This window comes from Ranitomeya imitator, chromosome 9 (assembly GCF_032444005.1).
Source record: "Ranitomeya imitator isolate aRanImi1 chromosome 9, aRanImi1.pri, whole genome shotgun sequence".
NCBI lineage: Eukaryota > Metazoa > Chordata > Amphibia > Anura > Dendrobatidae > Ranitomeya > Ranitomeya imitator.
The window spans coordinates 157,011,454-157,036,714 of NC_091290.1; the positions used below are offsets into that span (position 1 = coordinate 157,011,454).

Below are 25,261 nucleotides of genomic sequence, written 5' to 3' on the forward strand. Positions count from 1 at the left end.
CTCCTGGTACTGAAAAGGTTCTGCTTCATGAGATCACTCTTCTGGATCTGACACCCCCCAAACTGGATGAAGTAGAATGGGGGTGGGGGAAGACAGGCATATGACGGAGCAGAGTGGAGGAGACGGGCGTACGATGGAGCAGAGTGGGGAGACGGGCGTACGATGGAGCAGAGTGGGGAGACGGGCGTACGATGGAGCAGAGTGGGGAGACGGGCGTACGATGGAGCAGAGTGGGGAGACGGGCGTACGATGGAGCAGAGTGGGGAGACGGGCGTACGATGGAGCAGAGTGGGGAGACGGGCGTACGATGGAGCAGAGTGGGGAGACGGGCGTACGATGGAGCAGAGTGGGGAGACGGGCGTGCGATGGAGCAGAGTGGGGAGACGGGCATACAATGGAGCAGAGTGGGGAGACGGGCATACGATGGAGCAGAGTGGGGAGACGGGCGTACGATGGAGCAGAGTGGGGAGATGGGTGTAGGACGGAGCAGAGTGGGGAGATGGGCGTACGACGGAGCAGAGTGGGGAGATGGGCATACGATGGAGCAGAGTGGGGAGACGGGCGTACGATGGAGCAGAGTGGGGAGATGGGCGTACGATGGAGCAGAGTGGGGAGATGGGTGTAGGACGGAGCAGAGTGGGGGACACGGGCGTGCGATGGAGCAGAGTGGGGAGACGGGCGTACGATGGAGCAGAGTGGGGAGACGGGCGTACGATGGAGCAGAGTGGGGAGACGGGCGTACGATGGAGCAGAGTGGGGAGACGGGCGTACGATGGAGCAGAGTGGGGAGACGGGCGTACGATGGAGCAGAGTGGGGAGACGGGCGTACGATGGAGCAGAGTGGGGAGACGGGCGTACGATGGAGCAGAGTGGGGAGACGGGCGTACGATGGAGCAGAGTGGGGAGACGGGCGTACGATGGAGCAGAGTGGGGAGACGGGCGTACGATGGAGCAGAGTGGGGAGACGGGCGTACGATGGAGCAGAGTGGGGAGACGGGTGTAGGATGGAGCAGAGTGGGGAGACGGGTGTAGGACGGAGCAGAGTGGGGGACACGGGTTTGCGATGGAGCAGAGTGGGGAGACGGGTGTACGATGGAGCAGAGTGGGGAGACGGGTGTAGGATGGAGCAGAGTGGGGAGACGGGTGTAGGACGGAGCAGAGTGGGGGACACGGGTGTGCGATGGAGCAGAGTGGGGAGACGGGTGTACGATGGTGCAGAGTGGGGAGACGGGCGTACGATGGAGCAGAGTGGGGAGACGGGCGTACGATGGAGCAGAGTGGGGAGATGGGTGTAGGACAGAGCAGAGTGGGGAGACGGGCGTACGATGGAGCAGAGTGGGGAGATGGGTGTACGATGGAGCAGAGTGGGGAGACGGGTGTAGGATAGAATATAAGGGGAGCGAGGTTTAGGTGGTTTCCTCAGTAAGCTATACAACCACTTGATGAGCCCCATTAATGCATCCTTCTGATGTATTACCTTAAGGCACTGCATCCATTGATGATTGCCAGTAAGTATTGTGTGTAATAGGTGGGACACGTCCGATCCTTCATGTGCTCAATGCCATATTTCACCAGAGCCTCTCGCAGCCTGTGGAAGACACAATATTTGGACTCTGAGCTGGGCAAGTCCATGGATTTAAGGGATCGTCCCATAAAAAAAAAACCCAAAGAACACATGTTTCTACAGTATACAACAACTGGCAAAAATTATGGAATCACCGGCCTTGGAGGATGTTCATTCAGTTGTTTAATTTTGTAGAAATAAGCCGATCACAGACATGGGACAAAACTAAAGTCAATTCAAATGGCAACTTTCTGGCTTTAAGAAACACTAAAAGAAATCAAGAACAAACAATGTGGTAGTCAGTGATGGTTACTTTTTTAACCAAGCATAGGGGAAAAATTATGGAGTCACTCAATTTTGAGGAAAAAATTATGGAATCATGAAAAACAAAACAAATAAAAACCCTTCCAACCCATCACTAGTATTTTGTTGCACCACCTCTGGCTTTTCTAACAGCTTGCCGTCTCTGAGGCCTGGACTTAATAAGGGTCACACAGGACTCTTCATCAATCTGCCTCCAACTTTCTCTGATTGCTGTCCCCAGATCAGCTTTGCAGGTTGGAGCCTTGTCATGGACCATTTTCTTCAATTGAAACTCTTTGGTGGAAGTTGGATTGAGTCCGGACTATTTGCAGCCATGACATTGACCTTATGTGTCTTTTTCCAGGAATGTTTGCACAGTTTTTGCTCTATGGCAGGATGCATTATCATCTTGAAAAATGATTTCATCTTCCCCAAACATCCTTTCAATTGATGGGATAAGAAAAGTGTCCAAAATATCAACATAAACTTGTGCATTTATTGAAGATGTAATGGCAGCCATCTCCCCAGTGCCTTCACCTGACATCCAGCCCCATATCATCAATGACTGTGGAGATTTGCATGTTCTCTTCAGGCAGTCATCTTTATAAATCTCATTGGAACTCTGGGTAACACCATTCTGAGAGCGGATTCCGGTCATCACCAGACATGTGAGGGTTAATATTCCTAGGGGACAATTAAATAGCTCTAAAAGATGCCACAGTGACCATTAATCCTATATTCAAGAGAGAGAAGAAATCTGTGCAGTCTGGAGGGAAAGAGGTTATCAGAATTAAGCTTTGGAAGATGCAAAAAAAAACTGGAAAAAATTGCCAGAACCGACCTGGTAAAAATCCATTAAAAAAGACCAAAAAAACAGGAGGATCAAAAACCCATATTTGTCACCAGCCATAGCAGAGAATACATCCAGATAAAGACGATCCTCAATAAATCCTCGGCAATGCTCAGGAGCGATCCTGCTCTGGAAAGTATTGTCCAGGAGGGGGTTTATTCTCCACCAGGAAGGGGTTTATTCTCCACCAGGAAGGGGTTTATTCTCCACCAGGAGGGGCTTTATTCTCCACCAGGAGGGGGTTTATTCTCCACCAGGAGGGGGTTTATTCTCCACCAGGAAGGGGTTTATTCTCCACCAGGAGGGGGTTTATTCTCCACCAGGAGGGGGTTTATTCTCCACCAGGAAGGGGTTTATTCTCCACCAGGAAGGGGTTATTCTCCACCAGGAGGGGGTTTATTCTCCACCAGGAGGGGGTTTATTCTCCACCAGGAGGGGGTTTATTCTCCACCAGGAGGGGGTTTATTCTCCACCAGGAGGGGGTTTATTCTCCACCAGGAGGGGGTTTATTCTCCACCAGGAGGGGGTTTATTCTCCACCAGGAAGGGGTTTATTCTCCACCAGGAAGGGGTTTATTCTCCACCAGGAGGGGGTTTATTCTCCACCAGGAGGGGGTTTATTCTCCACCAGGAAGGGGTTATTCTCCACCAGGAAGGGGTTTATTCTCCACCAGGAGGGGGTTTATTCTCCACCAGGAAGGGGTTTATTCTCCACCAGGAGGGGGTTTATTCTCCACCAGGAGGGGGTTTATTCTCCACCAGGAGGGGGTTTATTCTCCACCAGGAGGGGGTTTATTCTCCACCAGGAAGGGGTTTATTCTCCACCAGGAGGGGGTTTATTCTCCACCAGGAGGGGGTTTATTCTCCACCAGGAAGGGGTTTATTCTCCACCAGGAAGGGGTTATTCTCCACCAGGAGGGGGTTTATTCTCCACCAGGAGGGGGTTTATTCTCCACCAGGAGGGGGTTTATTCTCCACCAGGAGGGGGTTTATTCTCCACCAGGAGGGGGTTTATTCTCCACCAGGAGGGGGTTTATTCTCCACCAGGAGGGGGTTTATTCTCCACCAGGAAGGGGTTTATTCTCCACCAGGAAGGGGTTTATTCTCCACCAGGATGGGGTTTATTCTCCACCAGGAGGGGGTTTATTCTCCACCAGGAGGGGGTTTATTCTCCACCAGGAGGGGGTTTATTCTCCACCAGGAAGGGGTTATTCTCCACCAGGAAGGGGTTTATTCTCCACCAGGAGGGGGTTTATTCTCCACCAGGAAGGGGTTTATTCTCCACCAGGAGGGGGTTTATTCTCCACCAGGAGGGGGTTTATTCTCCACCAGGAGGGGGTTTATTCTCCACCAGGAGGGGGTTTATTCTCCACCAGGAGGGGGTTTATTCTCCACCAGGAGGGGGTTTATTCTCCACCAGGAGGGGGTTTATTCTCCACCAGGAGGGGGTTTATTCTCCACCAGGAGGGGGTTTATTCTCCACCAGGAGGGGGTTTATTCTCCACCAGGAGGGGGTTTATTCTCCACCAGGAGGGGGTTTATTCTCCACCAGGAGGGGGTTTATTCTCCACCAGGAGGGGGTTTATTCTCCACCAGGAGGGGGTTTATTCTCCACCAGGAAGGGGTTTATTCTCCACCAGGAAGGGGTTTATTCTCCACCAGGAGGGGGTTTATTCTCCACCAGGAGGGGTTTATTCTCCACCAGGAAGGGGTTTATTCTCCACCAGGAAGGGTTTTATTCTCCACCAGGAGGGGGTATATTCTCCACCAGGAGAGCTCCTTCCTAATCTGTGATGGATGGTCCTGGTAGAACGACTTGGTTGTCCACTAAAGGTTTCTTCAGCTCCGGGGGCAGATGTGGAGCATCAAATATCCAGAAAGTGAGGCCTGAAACAATGGTTATTGGTGAGTTTATGACTAGCAGTAGTATGTGTGTCATATACATGGTAACCTGTAGTATCTGAGATCTCTCCTATACAGGCTGCACAACGCGAGATCTCCGGCAGCCTCAGTGAGCTCCTCAGGGATCCAGTGACCAGAGACCTAATCTCTCTAATGGATCCAGACATTTTTATCGAATGCACAGCGGTGATCTGAGCGGTTTCCGGAATGGATAGTGTCAGTAAGCTCAGAAGGGGCGACAAACTCTCCACTGGATCCTGATGATGGAGACCGCCCGTCCCACCGGTTTACACAAGCGCAGATAGAATATTCTTCCATTAATATTGGGCACTGAGCTTTTCACGCTGTTTAATGACAGTATCATATTGTTGGGTTGAAGTTTGTATTTTTGTACTAATGTTATGGGTGTGAAATAACAACCAGTGATGGGGCGGGTGTTTTTTTTGTTTTTTTTTGAATCCTTGGTCAATATAAATCCCTGACTCACTGGTGTGACACTAGGTTATGACTAAGGGGCATATTTGGCCCAGAAACGTGTAAACCGGTGTCTGTGACCCCTGCTATTTGTGCCATGTTTTCTATTGTCGGTTGTATATGCTTTTATATGAAGATTTTGGAATAAAGCTTATTGGAGTGCAACCTCTTGGTGCTGGATTTTTTACTACCAGTCCAAAATTGCAGAAGTCCAGGAGGAAGAACATTTTTTCATGTGTCACATTTACTGGCAGATACATTGATGATCTACTCCTCAGAGGCTCCATGACAACGTACAAGTCAATATTACAGGCTTAAACAAGCAAAAGTTGCTGTTTTCTTCACCAACCAGAAAGAATCACACAAATTCCAAAGTCAAAATATAGATAACAGTCTATTCTTCTTGGTTTGCTGATAATAGAGGTCTAGTTAATGAAGATACAATGCCGTGTCTCAACAGATGATTTTACACTAATGAAAAAATAACATTTCCCAGGCCTCCATTGTCGCCTGCTGCAGAGGAGCGTTGTGCACATAAATCCCAGCCACTTACTTACAGGTGAGACAGTGTGATGACAACTGAAAAATACCGTCACCTTTCCTCCACCATATGTGCCGCCACTCACCAAACCAGACAGTTTTCCATCTCACAGAGCGCGGCACTTCGTAACCTGTTCTCCATGCCCTCACCCAGTGCTGCCGCCAGCTGCACGTTCTCCATCAGCATCTGTCACAAGAAGGACGACTTTATACACAATCACTGTATGAGAAACATTAGGTACAATGGAGGTATGTGTACAGGAGGCAGGGGATAGGGGGTACATCAGGGGTATGTGGACAGGAGGTGGGGGATACAACAGGGGTATGTGTACAGGGGATAGGGGGTACATCAGGGGTATGTGTACAGGGCATAGGGGATACAACAGGGGTATGTGTACAGGGGATAGGGGGTACAACAGGGGTATGTGTACAGGGCATAGGGGGTACAACAGGGGTATGTGTACAGGGGATAGGGGGTACAACAGGGGTATGTGTACAGGGGATAGGGGGTACAACAGGGGTATGTGTACAGGGGATAGGGGGTACATCAGGGGTATGTGGACAGGAGGTGGGGGATACAACAGGGGTATGTGTACAGGGGATAGGGGGTACATCAGGGGTATGTGTACAGGGCATAGGGGATACAACAGGGGTATGTGTACAGGGGATAGGGGGTACAACAGGGGTATGTGTACAGGGCATAGGGGGTACAACAGGGGTATGTGTACAGGGGATAGGGGGTACAACAGGGGTATGTGTACAGGGGATAGGGGGTACAACAGGGGTATGTGTACAGGGGATAGGGGGTACATCAGGGGTATGTGGACAGGAGGTGGGGGATACAACAGGGGTATGTGTACAGGGGATAGGGGGTACAACAGGGGTATGTGTACAGGGCATAGGGGATACAACAGGGGTATGTGTACAGGGGATAGGGGGTACAACAGGGGTATGTGTACAGGGGATAGGGGGTACAACAGGGGTATGTGTACAGGGGATAGGGGGTACAACAGGGGTATGTGGACAGGAGGTGGGGGATACAACAGGGGTATGTGTACAGGAGATAGGGGGTACAACAGGGGTATGTGTACAGGGGATAGGGGGTACAACAGGGGTATGTGTACAGGGGATAGGGGGTACAACAGGGGTATGTGTACAGGGCATAGGGGATACAACAGGGGTATGTGTACAGGAGGCAGGGGATAGGGGGTACATCAGGGGTATGTGGACAGGAGGTGGGGGATACAACAGGGGTATGTGTACAGGGGATAGGGGGTACAACAGGGGTATGTGTACAGGGCATAGGGGATACAACAGGGGTATGTGTACAGGGGATAGGGGGTACAACAGGGGTATGTGGACAGGAGGTGGGGGATACAACAGGGGTATGTGTACAGGGGATAGGGGGTACAACAGGGGTATGTGGACAGGAGGTGGGGGATACAACAGGGGTATGTGTACAGGGGATAGGGGGTACAACAGGGGTATGTGTACAGGGCATAGGGGATACAACAGGGGTATGTGTACAGGGGATAGGGGATACAACAGGGGTATGTGTACAGGAGGCAGGGGATAGGGGGTATAACGAGGTATGTGTACAGGAGGCAGGGGATAGGGGGTACATCAGGGGTATGTGTACAGGAGGTGGGGGATACAACAGGGGTATGTGTACAAGAGGTGGGGGTATAATGGGGTATGTGTACAAGAGGTGGGGGTATAATGGGGTATGTGTACAAGAGGTGGGGGTATAATGGGGTATGTGTACACGAGGTGGGGATATAATGGGGTATGTACAGGAGGTGGGGGTATAATGGGGTATGTGTACACGAGGTGGGGGTATAATGGGGTATGTGTACACGAGGTGGGGGTATAATGGGGTATGTGTACACGAGGTGGGGGTATAATGGGGTATGTGTACAGGAGGTGGGGGGTATAATGGGGTATGTGTACAGGAGGTGGGGGTATAATGGGGTATGTGTACAAGAGGTGGGGGTATAATGGGGTATGTGTACAGGAGGTGGGGGGTATAATGGGGTATGTGTACAGGAGGTGGGGGTATAATGGGGTATGGGTACAGGAGGTGGGGGGTATAATGGGGTATGTGTACAGGAGGTGGGGGTATAATGGGGTATGGGTACAAGTGGTGGGGGGTATAATGGGGTATGTATACAGGAGGTGAGGGGTACATCAGGGGTATGTGTACAGGAGGTGGGGGGTATAATGGGGTATGTGTACAGGAGGTGGGGGGTATAATGGGGTATGTGTACAGGAGGTGGGGGGTATAATGGGGTATGGGTACACGAGGTGGGGGTATAATGAGGTATGTGTACAGGAGGTGGGGGGTATAATGGGGTATGTGTACAGGAGGTGGGGGTATAATGGGGTATGGGTACAAGTGGTGGGGGGTATAATGGGGTATGTATACAGGAGGTGAGGGGTACATCAGGGGTATGTGTACAGGAGGTGGGGGGTATAATGGGGTATGTGTACAGGAGGTGGGGGGTATAATGGGGTATGTGTACAGGAGGTGGGGGGTATAATGGGGTATGGGTACAAGTGGTGGGGGGTATAATGGGGTATGTATACAGGAGGTGAGGGGTACAACAGGGGTATGTGTACAGGAGGTGGGGGGTATAATGGGGTATGTGTACAGGAGGTGGGGGGTATAATGGGGTATGTGTACAAGAGGTGGGGGGTATAATGGGGTATGTGTACAGGAGGTGGGGGTATAATGGGGTATGTGTACAGGAGGTGGGGGGTATAATGGGGTATGTGTACAGGAGGCGGGGGTATAATGGGGTATGTGTACAGGAGGTGGGGGTATAATGGGGTATGTGTACAGTAGGTGGGGGGTACAACAGGGGTATGTGTACAGGAGGTGGGGGGTACAACGGGGTATGTGTACAGGAGGTGGGGGTACAACGGGGTATGTGTACAGGAGGTGGGGGGTATAATGGGGTATGTGTACAGGAGGTGGGGGGTATAATGGGGTATGTGTACAGGAGATGGGGGGTATAATGGGGTATGTGTACAAGTGGTGGGGGTATAATGGGGTATGTATACAGGAGGTGAGGGGTACAACAGGGGTATGTGTACAGGAGGTGGGGGGTATAACGATGTATGTGTACAGGAGGTGGGGGGTATAATGGGGTATGTGTACAAGTGGTGGGGGTATAATGGGGTATGTATACAGGAGGTGAGGGGTACAACAGGGGTATGTGTACAGGAGGTGGGGGGTATAACGATGTATGTGTACAGGAGGTGGGGGGTATAATGGGGTATGTGTACAGGAGGTGGGGGGTATAATGGGGTATGTGTACAGGAGGTTGGGGGTATAATGGGGTATGTGTACAGGAGGTGGGGGGTATAATGGGGTATGTGTACAGGAGGTGGGGGGTATAACAGGGGTATGTGTACAGGAGGTGGGTGGTATAACGGGGGATATGTGCACAGGAGGTGAGGGGTATAACGATGTATGTGTACAGGAGGTGGGGGTATAATAGGGTATGTGTACAGGAGGTGGGGGGTATAATGGGGTATGTGTACAGGAGGTGGGGGGTATAACAGGGGTATGTGTACAGGAGGTGGGTGGTATAACGGGGGATATGTGCACAGGAGGTGAGGGGTATAACGATGTATGTGTACAGGAGGTGGGGGTATAATAGGGTATGTGTACAGGAGGTGGGGGGTATAATGGGGTATGTGTACAGGAGGTGGGGGGTATAACAGGGGTATGTGTACAGGAGGTGGGTGGTATAACGGGGGATATGTGCACAGGAGGTGAGGGGTATAACGGGGTATGTGTACAGCAGGAGGGGGGTATAATTGGGTATGTGTACAGGAGGTGGGTGGTATAACGGGGGATATGTGCACAGGAGGTGAGGGGTATAACGATGTATGTGTACAGGAGGTGGGGGTATAATAGGGTATGTGTACAGGAGGTGGGGGGTATAATGGGGTATGTGTACAGGAGGTGGGGGGTATAACAGGGGTATGTGTACAGGAGGTGGGTGGTATAACGGGGGATATGTGCACAGGAGGTGAGGGGTATAACGGGGTATGTGTACAGCAGGAGGGGGGTATAATTGGGTATGTGTACAGGAGGTGGGTGGTATAACGGGGGATATGTGCACAGGATGCGGGACGTATATGGTATAAAATATTGGTCCAATCATTTTCTAAAACAAATAAAGCTGAGCGACCGCACATAGGTCCTGCACACGTTGGTTGGTCCCGGAGCAGTACATAGGATTCACACTGTGGCCATTTATAAGACAGAAGTTAAAATAAAAATAAAATGAGCCAGTCCCCTGCAGTAAAGAAAGGAATAGTAATGATACAAGGTGTACCCAATGGGCACGGGACCTAGCCGCATCACAGTGACATAACCACAAGAGTAGGTCCGTCCTGATTGGGTGCACCGTGTCGTGGTGGGACGCTTTCACCTCTACCAGAACACATTACGCGCACCGTTACCATTTCTCCATTACTACAGGGCCTTGCTCCCTCTCTCCGGGCCTGATCTGGACATCTCCCGGAGGGTCCGATGCCTCCATTCTCACCTGCATTACGACGTGCTGGAAGCCGGACAGATAGAAGCCGTCCTGGTCCTTGTCGGGCTCCTGCTCCCTCATCCAGTCCGAAGCCTCCACCTCCAATGCTTTGTGTATCCACTGACGGAGGCAAGCCTGTAGTATGGGAGGACATGGAGAGGTGTAAACATGGGCAGGCAGCGAGGGTGGACATGCTGGGAGCAGACATGGCTTCCAGGACGTCTTATTCTCGCGTTGGGGCTGTAATCGCCACCCCAAATGAAAATATAACAACTCACCCGAATACACCGCGTGTAACGAATCAGCTGCTCCTCCAACATTTCAGGTGGAATGGGCGGTCCCAGCTCTGAAACATCAATCTCTGATGAGAAGTTGGGGTGTCCCATCATGTCTGCACTGAAATTGTGGTGAGTGAAGAGGTTAATGGCAGAAAGTGCACTACATAACAATGGCCGTGCTCTGACGGTCGGGTCGTACCTGGGGTATACCGTTGTCACCCAATGGAGTACATGATACAAGGCCGGGTGAGGAAGGTCATGGCTAAGGATCTCTCGGAGATGACGAGCAATGCCATGGTGGCACATGAAGGCCACACCACGGGCGAGATCATAGTGTGGTGGAACACACGGCACCAGGACAGAGACCACACTCTGCAGCTCCTCCACCACTCCACCCTGCAGAGCCTTTAGACGCTTGGCCAGATCAGCTGAGCTGAGATTTTCGCACAGCGGCTCCGGTGCCATTACTCGATCACAAACACCTTTCTCCAAAGCTTTTAAGAAGAGCGCTTTCCAGTGTTTGGGGCGCCCCGGGGGCCTCCAGAGCTGCTGCATGGAGCCTCTTGTCTCCTCGGCATCCAGGAATTCTTCTCGTTCAATAATACGGATGGCAGAGACTAGAAGAGAAGGGTCTGAGCGGGCGACTCCTACTGCCGATTTGGCCAGAGAGAACAGTATGGCACCCAGCTCCTCACTCACTTCCTGCACGCCTGCAAAAAATTGCTGCACTAAATCTGCTCCTTCATCATCAATGTGGACATCAGTGGAGTCTGGCGAAGCCCCAGCCTTCTGTAACCTGTACAGGATGCCATCCCTGAGGCTCTCCAGGTCCCGGAGGGTGACGTGAGCCTCCAGAAGATGCCGCTTCTCAATCAGATCTCGAGACTGGGCAATCAGCGTTGGCACTAGATGGACACGGGGAACAATCAGAAAAACACAAAGGCTCAACATTAGGAGAAGGTGTATGCCACCGCCAGCATCTCCTCCAACCCCTCGGCCTGACGGAGTGCTGCACTTACCGGCATGGAGGTACGGCAGGCTCTGTATCACCACCGACAGCTGGACGTGCTCCATCACCAGCTGGCGGATGGGTTGTAGCTTGGTGAGGGGACAAGCATTCTCCTGCCAGATGTCCCGCACCTCACTTAGGGCCTGCTGGACATGACGGACGTCCGAGAGTGCAACGTGCAGCTGAGCCAAGCCATGGCCCACACCTTCTAGGTACGACTGCAGCGAAGACTAGAAGCACATGATGGATAGAAGATATATTACTGCTGGGCAGGGGAGCGAGGCGGCCACAAGAGGGCGATGTATGCAGTGGGCAGATGATATACCCACGCTGCGCGTGTACCCAAACCACACCCACTCTGCACATGTATCCAGACCATACCCACGCTGCACGTGTACCCAAACCATGCCCACTCTGCACATGTATCCAGACCATACCCACGCTGCACGTGTATCCAGGCCATACCCACGCTGTGCATGTACCCAGGCCATACCCACGCTGCGCGTGTACCCAAACCATACCCACGCTGCGCGTGTACCCAAACCATACCCACGCTGCGCGTGTACCCAGACCATACCCACGCTGCGCGTGTACCCAGACCATACCCACGCTGCGCGTGTACCCAGACCATACCCACGCTGCGCATGTACCCAGACCATACCCACGCTGCGCGAGTATCCAGACCATACCCACTCTGCACATGTATCCAGACCATACCCACGCTGCACGTGTATCCAGGCCATACCCACGCTGCGCATGTACCCAGGCCATGCCTACACTGCATATACAAGTACATCTCACAAAATTAGAATATCATCAAAAAGTGAATTTATTTCAGTTCTTCAATACAAAAACTGAATATTTTATAGAGTAATTACAGAGTGATCTATTTCACATGTTTATTTTTGTTAATGTTGATGATTATCCCAAAAGTCATTATCTCAGTAATACTTTATAACACCAGCTTGAAAAATGATTGTAAAATCTGAAATGTATGTTCAGTAAATGCACTCAATACTTGGTCGCGGCTCCTTTTTAACCAATTACTGCATTACTGCATCATTGCAGCGTGGCATGGAGGCGATCAGCCTGTGGCGCTGCTGAGGGGTTATGGAAGCCCAGGTTGCTTTGATAGCAGCCTTCAGCTCGTCTGCATTGTTGGGTCTGGTGTCTCATCTTCCTCTTGACAATACACATAGATTCTCTATGGGGTTAAGGTCAGGCGAGTTTGCTGCCAATCAAGCCCAGTGATACTGTTGTTTTTACTCCAGGTATTGGTACTTTTGGCAGTGTGGACAGGGGCCAAGTCCTGCTGGAGAATTACATTTCCATCTCCAGAAAGCTTGTCGGCAGAAGAGCTCTATAATGTCCTGGTAGATGGCTGTGCTGACTTTGGTCTTGATAAAACACAGTGGACCTACACCAGCAGATGACATGGTTCCCCAAACCATCACTGATTGTGGAGACTTCACACTAGACCTCCAGCAGCTTGGATTGTGGCCTCTCCACTCTTCCTCCAGACTCTGGGACCTTGGACCACTGACAACAGTCCGGTTCTTCTTCTCCTTGGCCCAGGTAAGATGCTTCTGGCGTTGTCTATTGGTCATGAGTGGCCGGACACAAGGAATGTGACACTTGTAGTCCATGTCCTGGAGACGTCTGCGTGTGGTGAAGCAATGACTCCAGCAGCGGTCCACTCCTTGTGAATCTCCCCCACATTATTGAATGGGCTTTTCTTAACAATCCTTTCCAGGCTGCGGTTATCCCGGTTGCTTCTGCACCTTTTTATATACCACTCTTTCTCCTTCCACTCCACTCTCCATTAATATTCTTGGATACAGCACTCTGAACAGCCGGCTTCTTTATGACCTTTAGTGGCTTCCCCTCCTTGTGGAGTGTGTCAGTGACGCCTTCTGGACATCTGTCAGGTCAGCAGTCTTCCCCATGATTGTGGAGCTACTGAAATAGACTAAGGGACCTTTATAAACGCTTAGGAGCCTTTACAGGGGTTTATTGTTAGTTATTCTAATTTACTGAGATAATGACTTTTGGGTTTTCTTTGGCTGTAAGCCATAATCATCAACATTAACAGAAATAAACACGTGAAATAGATCACTCTGTAATGACTCTATAGAATATAGGAGATACTTTTTGATGATATTGTAATTTTGTGAGAAGCCCCCGTCTGCTCATATGATCCCAACACTGCACATATATTCAGTGTACAGTGAAGCGTGGGGTAACAGCAGTGTATACCACAAGTGAGAAGAGGGCAATCCCCATAATCGCAGTTCTCCCCATACACAGAGGGGTCGGGCCTGTACATTCAATAATAAATGAGAAGAGAACAAAATATAAATTATTAATATGAAAATGAAGAAGCAGGAAAAAATGTGGCAAAGTAAAGAGATTCCAGAAATAGAAGCTCTCTAGAAAAAATATCTATTAAGAAAATGCAAACTGAAGAAAAGAGAAATGTAAAAGGCACAATGTGTGAATGTTGTTAATATGTTGATGCCCCATTGGTGCTCGGCAATATGAAGGACAATCTATGTAGTTGTTTGCACACTCCAGCAGTGAGGGACGGCCTCCTACCCCCAGGCTGGTGGTGGAATGACTGAATGAGAAGTTGTGACCTATATAAAGGAGGATCTGCCTGTTTTCAGAGAGACTCTACATTACAGAAGTCATGGCATCATGGCTCCAACTGAAGAAATACAGAGCTGCCTCATTGACCATCACTGAACCCTCAAAGACCTTTAGAGAACCCAGGTTGGGACAATCCGGTCACCTGGCCTCATACACTAATGGAGTGTCCGCTTCCTAAGCTTGTGGTTACCTCCTCACTGTGGGGGCCAGCCAAACACAGGGAGCCACTACTGGAGGTACTGGGCCCCGGAAGCACCTCTAATCCCAGCGTGACAGGGGAAGGGTGAGACCCGGTAATTTGCACCATCTTCGATATTTGCTGGGAGTGTTCTGTTTGCCGTTGTGTCGTCGTGGGTCAATAAACTATTGCCACACTGTGTTACCCTCACCCTGTGTTGTCTGAGTAGTGTTCTGCCCACAGGGAGATAGATCGGGCGTTCAGTGGTATGTGCACTGGTCCATGCAGTCTTTCTAAAGACAGCCGGGCCAGCAGACGAGAACACCCATTAACCCTGTATCTCCACAACATCTGTCTGGGATCACATGACAAGACAGAAGGATCCGCACAAGACTCATTCACAGAAGATCTGGGGAAGTTCTCCAAGATGTTTGGCACAACCTGCTGAGATCCTCCATAACCTGTGCACAAGTGACGAGAAAAAGTGTTGAAGGTGACGGGCGGTCACCAGATACTGATGATGGAGGTGACGGGCGGTCACCAGATACTGATGATGGAGGTGACGGGCGGTCACCAGATACTGATGATGGAGGAGACGGGCGATCACCAGATACTGATGATAGAGGAGACGGGCGGTCACCAGATACTGATGATGGAGGAGACGGGCGGTCACCAGATACTGATGATGGAGGAGACGGGAGGTCACCAGATACTGATGATGGAGGAGACGGGCGGTCACCAGATACTGATGATGGAGGAGACGGGCGGTCACCAGATACTGATGATGGAGGAGACGGGAGGTCACCAGATACTGATGATGGAGGTGATGGGTGGTCACCAGATACTGATGATGGAGGAGACGGGCGATCACCAGATACTGATGATGGAGGTGACGGGCGGTCACCAGATACTGATGATGGAGGAGACGGGCGATCACCAGATACTGATGATGGAGGAGACGGGCGGTCACCAGATACTGATGATGGAGGAGACGGGCGGTCACCAGATACTGATGATGGAGGAGATGGGCGGTCACCAGATACTGATGGAGGAGATGGGCGGTCACCAGATACTGATGATGGAGGTGACGGGCGATCACCAGATACTGATGATAGAGGAGACGGGCGATCACCAGATACTGATGATGGAGGTGACGGGCGGTCACCAGATACTGATGATGGAGGAGACGGGCGGTCACCAGATACTGATGATGGAGGAGACGGGCGATCACCAGATACTGATGATGGAGGAGACGGGCGGTCACCAGATACTGATGATGGAGGAGACGGGCGATCACCAGATACTGATGATGGAGGAGACGGGCGGTCACCAGATACTGATGATGGAGGAGACGGGCGGTCACCAGATACTGATGATGGAGGAGATGGGCGGTCACCAGATACTGATGATGGAGGTGATGGGTGGTCACCAGATACTGATGATGGAGGAGACGGGAGGTCACCAGATACTGATGATGGAGGAGACGGGCGGTCACCAGATACTGATGATGGAGGAGACGGACGGTCACCAGATACTGATGATGGAGGTGACGGGCGGTCACCAGATACTGATGATGGAGGTGACAGGTGGTCACCAGATGCTGATGATGGAGGAGACGGGCGGTCACCAGATACTGATGATGGAGGAGACGGGCGGTCACCAGATACTGATGATGGAGGAGACGGGCGGTCACCAGATACTGATGATGGAGGCGACGGGCGGTCACCAGATACTGATGATGGAGGAGACCGGCGGTCACCAGATACTGATGATGGAGGTGATGGGCGGTCACCAGATACTGATGATGGAGGCGACGGGCGGTCACCAGATACTGATGATGGAGGCGACGGGCGGTCACCAGATTCTGATGGGATTTACATTTCTCTTCATTCACTTTGCATTGATAATTGAACAAAATACAAAGTTACTTTACAAATGTTTTATTCTGATGTGGTGAAAAAGCTGCAAAAAAAACCTGTATACACACAGATTGTGGTAAAGCTGGAGGACTTTGTGGGACTCTCAGGGGGAACTTTGTGTCTTTGGGCCATTTTCTTGATCTTTGCTGGTAATGATTGGAGCCCTGGTCTGACATTCTGTATGAACATGGTGGGGAATCTGTGTGCACCTTCTGTAGAAAAACAAGCAGAGTTCTTACCTTCAGCCGGGACTGTATGGAGTTATTCCGCTGGGCCTCCCGCCTCCGATACTGGGCGAGGTGGATCAGCTGGTCAGGACGACAGAAGATACCCGAGGCCCATTTCAGTGCTGCCCCTCGTGCCAAATGCTCTGCCTTCTCCAGGGCCGAAATCTCATCTGTATCACACAACATGGGATGGACCAGGCGGGGTTATGAACACACACTATACATATACACTAAACAAACACAATATACACACACTACATACACACTAATCATACATACTATACATACACATACAATATACACACGCTAAATACAAACAATATACACACTATACATGCACACACAATATACACTATACATACACACTATACATACACACAATATACACACTACATACACATACAATGTACACACTATACATACACACAATATACACACTATACATACACACACACAATATACACACTATACATACACACACAATATACACTATACATACACACACAATATACACTATACATACACACACAATATACACTATACATACACATTATACATACACACAATATACACACTACATACACATACAATGTACACACTATACATACACACTATACATACACACAATATACACACACTACATACACACACACAATATACACACTATACATACACAATATACATACACACACTACATATACATACAATATACACTATACATACACACACAATATACACTATACATACACACAATATACATACAAACACAATATACACACTATGTCAGGAATCCCACCAATATTTCACGGTTCATGGGGAAGATATCTTTATCATCCCCACCACTCACACCAATTTGTCATGAAGCGGGGTTGTTTGGTTGCCCCTGGTTCTTTCTGAAGGGGATTTATCTATATCCCACTTCCCAGTTCCGGTTTGGAACTTGCAGCTCTCTGGCGCCCCCTTACCCTCAGGTCAGTCAGGGTACTGCACCTAGGATAATTAGTCACCAGAAAGGCTGCCTGCTATGTACTGGCTATTGGGCACGCTGCAGCAAGGGTGATATAACTACTCCCACACAGTCGGGAACAATAATTATCAATGCCGTCAGTCACTACAGAGCCTCCCAAACTCACAGGACAAAGTATGCTGCCACCAGCTCCGATTTTCAAAGTATTGAAGGGTCCGGAGCCAACCCAAATCAGTAGCGTAATTCTCTTCAGACCACGTGACCGTACATTATAGAGCAGGGAGTGACAAGCCAATAAATTATATATCAATATATATATATATATATATATCTATATCTATATATATCTATATCTAATATATAATTGCCTAGAATACTACTTCCTGCAATTTGTGCCAACTTCCGTGGCTTTGTCCGGAGCTAATGTCCGGAGCTAATGTCCGGAGATTAATTGCCTAGAATACTACTTCCTGCAATTTGTGCCAACTTCCGGAGCTAATGTGCGGAGCTAATGTCCGGAGCTAATGTCCGGAGCTAATGTGCGGAGCCAATGTGCAGAGCTAATGTGCGGAGCCAATGTGCGGAGCTAATGTCCGGAGCTAATGTCCGGAGCTAATGTCCGGAGCTAATGTCCGGAGATAATGTCCGGAGATAAGTGACGTCAACAGTGTCCAGTGTCTGATTGGTTGCCGCCTGCTGCGAGCGACCAATCAGAAACGTGCCGTACTGTGACACACTCCGCCCGCCATTTTGGTGTGATTTTTGAATTTTTACCTCACAGCAAGTTTCTACTGCGTGGAGGCGGGCCCAGTGACGTTGCTCTTCAAGCTCCTGCCGAATTTCGTCAAAAAAATGATAATACCATTTACCAAAACTATATATATTTAGTTGTGAAGTGGTTCAGTGACATTTTCACACCAATTTTGAACTTTTGTTTGGTGTTTTCTCCATATACTGCCTATTATTCACTGACTGTTATACTGAGAGACTGCCGTTTATTAACCTCTTCTTTGCCACATTGGGTATATAGCTCTATTATTTGCCACATAAGGACATTGTCCATTATTGCCCAGCAATTTCTCTGCAATATAAACTGCCTATTTATTAATATCTGCATTCCTGCAAAGAACTATTGCCTATTATTAACTGGCTATTTTCCTACTACCTGACACTGCCCACAACACGCAAAGTTGTCGTCTGATGTCTTTCATCCCTCCCCTCATAAGCATGTTCATGGATCCTGTGTAACTGTACCTTAAATAACAAGAATTGTCAAGAGCTGGTGAGTGCCGCCATTTTTTGTTCTTTCTTACTATTCTTTATTAATTGTATTATTCTTACATTTGAATAAATAAAGTATATATGGATTCTAGACTCCCGATTCTTTAGAATCGGGCTGCCATCTAGTATATATATATATATATATATATATATATATGTGTGTGTAGGTGCTGCTAATAGGCTTCAGTTGAGGACTTTTTTCATAGCACTAGCACTTTAATTACACATAGGTCATTATTATTATCTTGTTGTTGATGATGGGATATATATAACAGTGTTGCTGATAAGCCCATTATGTTGACTACTATACGGCATATGGTACACCTTTATTGGAGGTACTTACGCCACAACTTAGGTTTTTGAACATGTGCTTTCTACCTTTTACTTGATAGTAGCTCTATTCTTATAGATGGGTATTTGCCCTCACTATTCTGTACCATTTTGGGTTGTTTTTTTTTTGTATATTGTTGTCCCCTTGTCAATCATTTTTTATTATCTTTAAAAATGTTATAATATTGTACTAATAAAATTTTTACTATTTTATGGCATATGGCTTCCAGTTCTATATTTTGATGTAAATAATTTTTTTGTGTGGTTACAAAGCATAAAAGGATATTATAAAGAATACAAAATCATGTGTACATTACAATTACAAATAAAAGAAAGATTAAAATTGAAAATAACACTTACAGGTTTTTCAGATCATTTCATATCCTCATGGCTGGCCTGTGGGCTTTGTAGGATGCACACATCTAGATACATGTCACATCTATATAGCAGCAGGACCCCCTCCGGACACAAAGACGCTGAAGCCTCCTGGTTCACACAGATATTTCCTAGCCTCTAGCACAGGCACTCCCCCTGTTGGTGATATCACTTAGGGGATGAAACCTCCCCTTTACTTAGAAAAACTATTTTTATGCCTAGCTCGTGGTATGAATCTCGTATATGAAATACACCAGGTTCCCGAGGTGCACCACGTCGGGGCAATACTTTTAAGTGTAAACCCAAAGTAATTACATGAACCGCTTACTGAGAAATCCGCACTTTGCCCTTGTTGCATTTAGCTGCTAGCGCTTTCAGTGAGTGATAGATCTATCGATGGACATCCGGAATATTTAATTCTTATACTTCTAGCCCAGATTAGTGCCCCAAGATATCCCATTAATTGAACAAAGAAATGCCTGCAGGATGGAAGTGGCTATACCAGTTTTGGCCAGTATTTGATGGGAGGGGAGAATGAGGAGTCTAGGGAGACTGGAATTTGCAGCGTTTAGCCATAAAACTTCAGTGATTCAAGTGAGGATTTTGAATTACACACATAGCAGTAGGCAGAGTAAAAAGAGGGGGGTCAGAATGACCCACAGCATGTCTGTACCATGGTACTTTCCAGAACTAATCTCATATTATGACATTTTTACATTATCGTGACACACTATACATACACACTATACATACACACAATATACACACTATACATACATACAATATACACACTATACATAATGTGGCGTTGCACCTACTGTTTGTGTTGGGGAACACTCGCTTGGCAGTGGATTAACGTAGTCAGGCACGGTTATTCAACACAAAACAGTCAATACGGTTTATTTAGCGTCAAACCGCACCGGAAGCCAGGCTGCACATCACCAGCTTACACATAGTCCATTACTTCATCACGTATGGCTTTACAAAGCATTCACTAGTCACGCCTGTATCTCTCCAGTCACCCGTAACGGTCCTTTGTCAGTGCACATAGTCCTTTCCACATACCCGGGGTTACCTCTCAGGAGCTCCTGCTCCACAGGCTGACGCCTTGCCAGTCCTGGCTTCGCCAACACAGAGGCCGTCCCAGGCTCTGCAAGTACATGGTCTCACCAGGTGCTTCCAGGAAGTCTCCACTCACAGGAGCTTCCAACAGCGACCATCCAGGTCCACGGTCTCGCCATGTGCTCTTCAGGAAGTCTCCACTCGCCAGAGCTTCCAACACAGACCTGACCTCTTTCAGGATCTACAACACAGACCATTCAGGTCCAAACACTCTGTTCATCTGACCAGACCTCAGTCACATTATATGGTTGTAACCGCCCCCATGGATGGGTGGTGCATGTGTGGTTAGTCAATTCCCGCCCAGCTCTTTGACTAACCCTATAAGCCACCCTTATTAGTAAACACAACAACCACTTGTCCCAGCATAAACATACACACTATACATACACACACACACACCATCCACACAATATACACACACTAAACGTACAAACTATACATTCACACTATATACACACACCATATACAAACTACACATACACAATATACACACTATACATACAATATACACACAATATACATACAAACTATACATACACACCATACATACACACAATATACAAACTATACATACACACTATACACACAATACACAGTATACACACAATATACATACATAGAATATACACACACAATATACATATACTATACATACAAACTATACATACACACTATAAACACAATACACAGTATACACACACAATACATACACAGTATACATACACACAATATACATACATAGAATATACACACACAATATACATATACTATACATACAAACTATACATACACACTATAAACACAATACACAGTATACACACACAATACATACACAGTATACATACACACAATATACATACATAGAATATACACACACAATATACATATACTATACATACAAACTATACATACACACCATACATACACACTATACACACAATATACAGTATACACACAATACATACACAATATACACTATACATACATTCAATATACATACATACAATATACATACACACACACAATATAAACACTACACACACATGGGGTGTGACACACACACACACACACACACACACCATTACTGACTTCCCATAGATCACAGGACACGGAGTGAAGATCTACCATATATACAGTAAGACAGATCATATACACATCATGGCAGACATGAAAGACTCACCTTCTGCAGACATGACCAGCATCACAGATGGAGGACAGGAAGGCGGACATCCTGCGCAGATCCAGAGCAGGATGTGAAGGGAGGAGAGGGACGCCGGACACACCACGCTGGTCACAGGACGCGGGGAGGGTTATATACTTCAGGATGCGAGAGTACAAGGCTGCAGTGCTGTAAGATCATATCGGACATCTCAGGGCATGGAGTCACCCCCCCATACCAGCACACAGTGGCCCCCCAATACTGGCGCACAGAGTCGCCCCCCCATACTGGCTGCAAGGAAAACCCACATGAAAAAGACAGGGGTTACGGATATCCCCCTGCTGTCTCCAATCTGTGACGGAGCGTACACAGTCACAGCTCGCTGTTGCCCACCTTACCCTCAGGTCATTCAGGGAATTGTACCTAGGATAAATAGTTGCCGAAGAGGCTGCCCTGTCACATACTGGTTATGGGGGCACTCTGCATTGAGGCCGGTATGTACACCACCAGTCCGGGAATATAATAAATAAAATATTTATATATTGCTCAAAAAAATAAAAGGGACACTACAATCCCACATCCCAGATATCACTGAATGAAATGCTCCAGTTGTAAATCTGTATTCATTACATAGTGGAGTGTATTGATAACAATAAAGCATAAAAATGATCAACGTGAATCACAACTAATATCCCAAGGAGGTCTGGAGTTGGAATAATGCTCAAAATCAAAGTGGAAAATGAAATTACAGGCTGATCCAACTTCAGTGGAAATGCCTCAAGACATGGAAATGATGCTCAGTAGTGTGTGTGGCCTCCACGTGCCTGTATCACCTCCCTACAATGCCTGGGCATGCTCCTGATGAGGTGGCGGATGGTCTCCTGAGGGATCTCCTCCCTGACCTGGACTAAAGCATCCGCCAACTCCTGGACAATCTGTGGTGCAGCGTGACGTTGGTGGACGGAGCGAGACATGATGTCCCAGATGTGCTCAATTGGATTCAAGTCTGGGGAACGGGCGGGCCAGTCCATAGCTTCAATGCCTTCATCTTGCAGGAACTGCGTACACACTCCACCCACATGAGGTCGAGCATTGTCCTGCATTAGGAGGAACCCAGGGACACCTGCACCAGCATATGGTCTCACAAAGGGTCTGAGGATCTCATCTCGGTACCTAATGGCAGTCAGGCTACCTCTGGCGAGCACATGGAGGGCTGTGCGGCCCTCCACAGAAATGCCACCCCACACCATTACTGACCCACTGCCAAACCGGTCATGCTGAAGGATGTTGCAGGCAGCAGATCGCTCTCCACGGCGCCTCCAGACTCTGTCACGTCTGTCACATGTGCTCAGTATGAACCTGCTTTCATCTGTGAAGAGCACAGGGCGCCAGTGGCTAATTTGCCAATCCTGATGTTCTGTGGCAAATGCCAAGCGTCCTGCACGGTGTTGGGCTGTGAGCACAACCTCCATCTGTGGACATTGGGCACTAAGACCATCCTCATGGAGTCGGTTTCTAACCGTTTGTGCAGACACATGCACATTTGTGGCCTGCTGGAGGTCATTTTGCAGGGCTCTGGCAGAGCTTCTCCTGTTCCTCCTCGCACAAAGGCTGAGGTAGCGGTCCTGCTGCTGGGTTGTTGCCCTCCTACGGCCCCCTGCACGTCTCCTGAGTACTGGCCTGTCTCCTGGTAGCACCTCCAGCCTCTGGCCACTACGCTGACAGACACAGCAAACCTTCTTGCCACAGCTTGCATTGATGTGCCATCCTGGATGAGCTGCACTTCCTGAGCCACTTGTGTGGGTTATAGAGACCGTCTCATGCTACCACAAGTGTGAAAGCATGACCAACATTCAAAAGTGACCAAAACATCAGCCAGAAAGCATTGGTACTGAGATGTGGTCCGTGGTCCTGCAGAACCACTCCTTTATTGAGGGGGTCTTGATAATTGCCAATAATTTCCACCTGTTGTCTAATCGATTTGTACAACAGCAAGTGAAATTGATTGTCAAACAGTGTTGCTTCCTAAGTGGACAGTTTGACTTCACAGAAGTTTGATTTACTTGGAGTTAGGGTAAGTGCACACGTTGCAGATTTGCCTGCAGATCCGCAGCAGATTGGGCACTGCAGATTCGCAGCAGTTTTCCAGTACCATGTAAACCTAAGGAAAACAAAATCCGCAGTGCACATGTGGCGGAAATTACCGCACAGAAACGCTGCAGTTTATTTTCCACAGCATGTCAATTCTTTGTGTGGATTACACAGCGTTTTACACCTGCTCCTCAATAGGAATCCGCAGGTGTTAAAACGCAGGTGAAATCCGCACAAAAATCGCAGGTAAAATGCAGTGTGTTTTACCTGCGGATTTTTCAAAATCTGAGCGGATAAATCCACACACGAATCTGCAACGTGGACACATAGCCTTATATTGTTTAAGTGTTCCCTTTATTGTTTTAAGCAGTGTGTATATGTATTTATATATACACACACACACAAACAGGAAGGGGGGGGGGGGGGGGGGGAGTAATTAGTCAGCCGCCAATTGTGCAAGTTTTCCCACTTAAAAAGATGAGAGTCCTGTGATTGACATCATAGGTAGACCACAACTGAGACAAAATGAGAAAACAATTCCAGAAAAATCACCTTGTCTGATTTGGGAAGATTTATTTTGCAAATTATAATGGAAAATAAGTATTTAGTCACCTAAAAACATGCAAGATTTCTGGCTCTCACAGACCTGTAACTTCTTCTCTAAAGGGAATCTGTCACCTCAAATTGGCGGGCTATGTAAGTGCCCTGTGTCCGGTCTGATGGACGGTGTTTCGTCTTCTTTCCTCTACCCCATCCTTCCCCGCTGTCCGCAATATTTTCAGGTATTTGAGTAGGTGTCCTCCATAGTTTGCGCATGCGCAATGCAATGTTGCCTCACGCAGTATGCTTTGCCCAACTGCGGGCAAAGCCGAAAAGCATTACTGCGCATGTGCCAGCACGCTAGGTCCCAGAAGTATTTCACGGTGTTCCGGGACATAGTGCGCTGGAGCATGCACAGAAATGCTTTTCGGCTTTGCCCACAGTTGGGCAAAGCATACAGTGCGTTTGCTAGGCAAGATCGCATTGCGCACGTGCGAACTGCATCCTGCAGTGCCAGACGTGTCCCCCAGCTTAAGCCGGTACATGTCCAGGCCAGTCTGAAGTTTTCTAGAGAGCATTTGGACTATCCATTAGAGTATTGGGAGAATGTCATATGGTCTGATAAAAACCAAAGTAGAACTGTTTGGTAGAAACAAAACTCGTCATGTTTGGAGGAGACAGAATGCAGAGTTGCATCCAAAGAACATCATACCTACTGTGAAGCATGGGGGTGGCAACATCATGCTTTGGGGCTCTTTCTCTGCAAAGGGACCAGGATGACTAATCCGTGTATATGAAAGAATGAATGGGGCCATGTATTGAGATTTTGAGAGCAAACCTCCTTCCATCAGCAAGGGCATTGAAGATGAAACGTGGATGGGTCTTTCAGCATCATGACCCCCAAGCACACCACCAGGCCAATGAAGGCGTGGCTTCGTAAAAAGCATATGA

The 25,261-nt window shown here is 48.4% G+C and overlaps 1 protein-coding gene across 3 annotated transcripts in view; it reads right to left on the reverse strand.

The window, feature by feature from the left end:
• Nucleotides 1-22,049, reverse strand: part of LOC138649334 (exocyst complex component 3-like protein) — a 31,538-nt gene extending 9,489 nt beyond the window's left edge. Inside the window, exons 1-8 of one of the 3 annotated variants that reach the window (XR_011315292.1) lie at nucleotides 21,701-21,931; nucleotides 16,458-16,615; nucleotides 11,483-11,702; nucleotides 10,663-11,368; nucleotides 10,464-10,581; nucleotides 10,195-10,320; nucleotides 5,719-5,819; nucleotides 1,478-1,588 (exon numbers count right to left, since the gene is read on the reverse strand). Coding sequence is in view for 2 of the 3 variants with exons in the window: in XM_069739637.1 (XP_069595738.1) it covers nucleotides 1,478-1,588; nucleotides 5,719-5,819; nucleotides 10,195-10,320; nucleotides 10,464-10,581; nucleotides 10,663-11,368; nucleotides 11,483-11,702; nucleotides 16,458-16,615; nucleotides 21,701-21,722 (1,562 nt within the window). In the remaining variant the exon portion in view is untranslated. Of the gene's footprint in view, nucleotides 1-1,477; nucleotides 1,589-5,718; nucleotides 5,820-10,194; nucleotides 10,321-10,463; nucleotides 10,582-10,662; nucleotides 11,369-11,482; nucleotides 11,703-16,457; nucleotides 16,616-21,700 lie in introns of all 3 variants that reach the window. The other 2 variants (XM_069739637.1, XM_069739639.1) reach the window with 2 other exon arrangements.
• Between the last annotated feature and the right edge of the window lie 3,212 nt (nucleotides 22,050-25,261).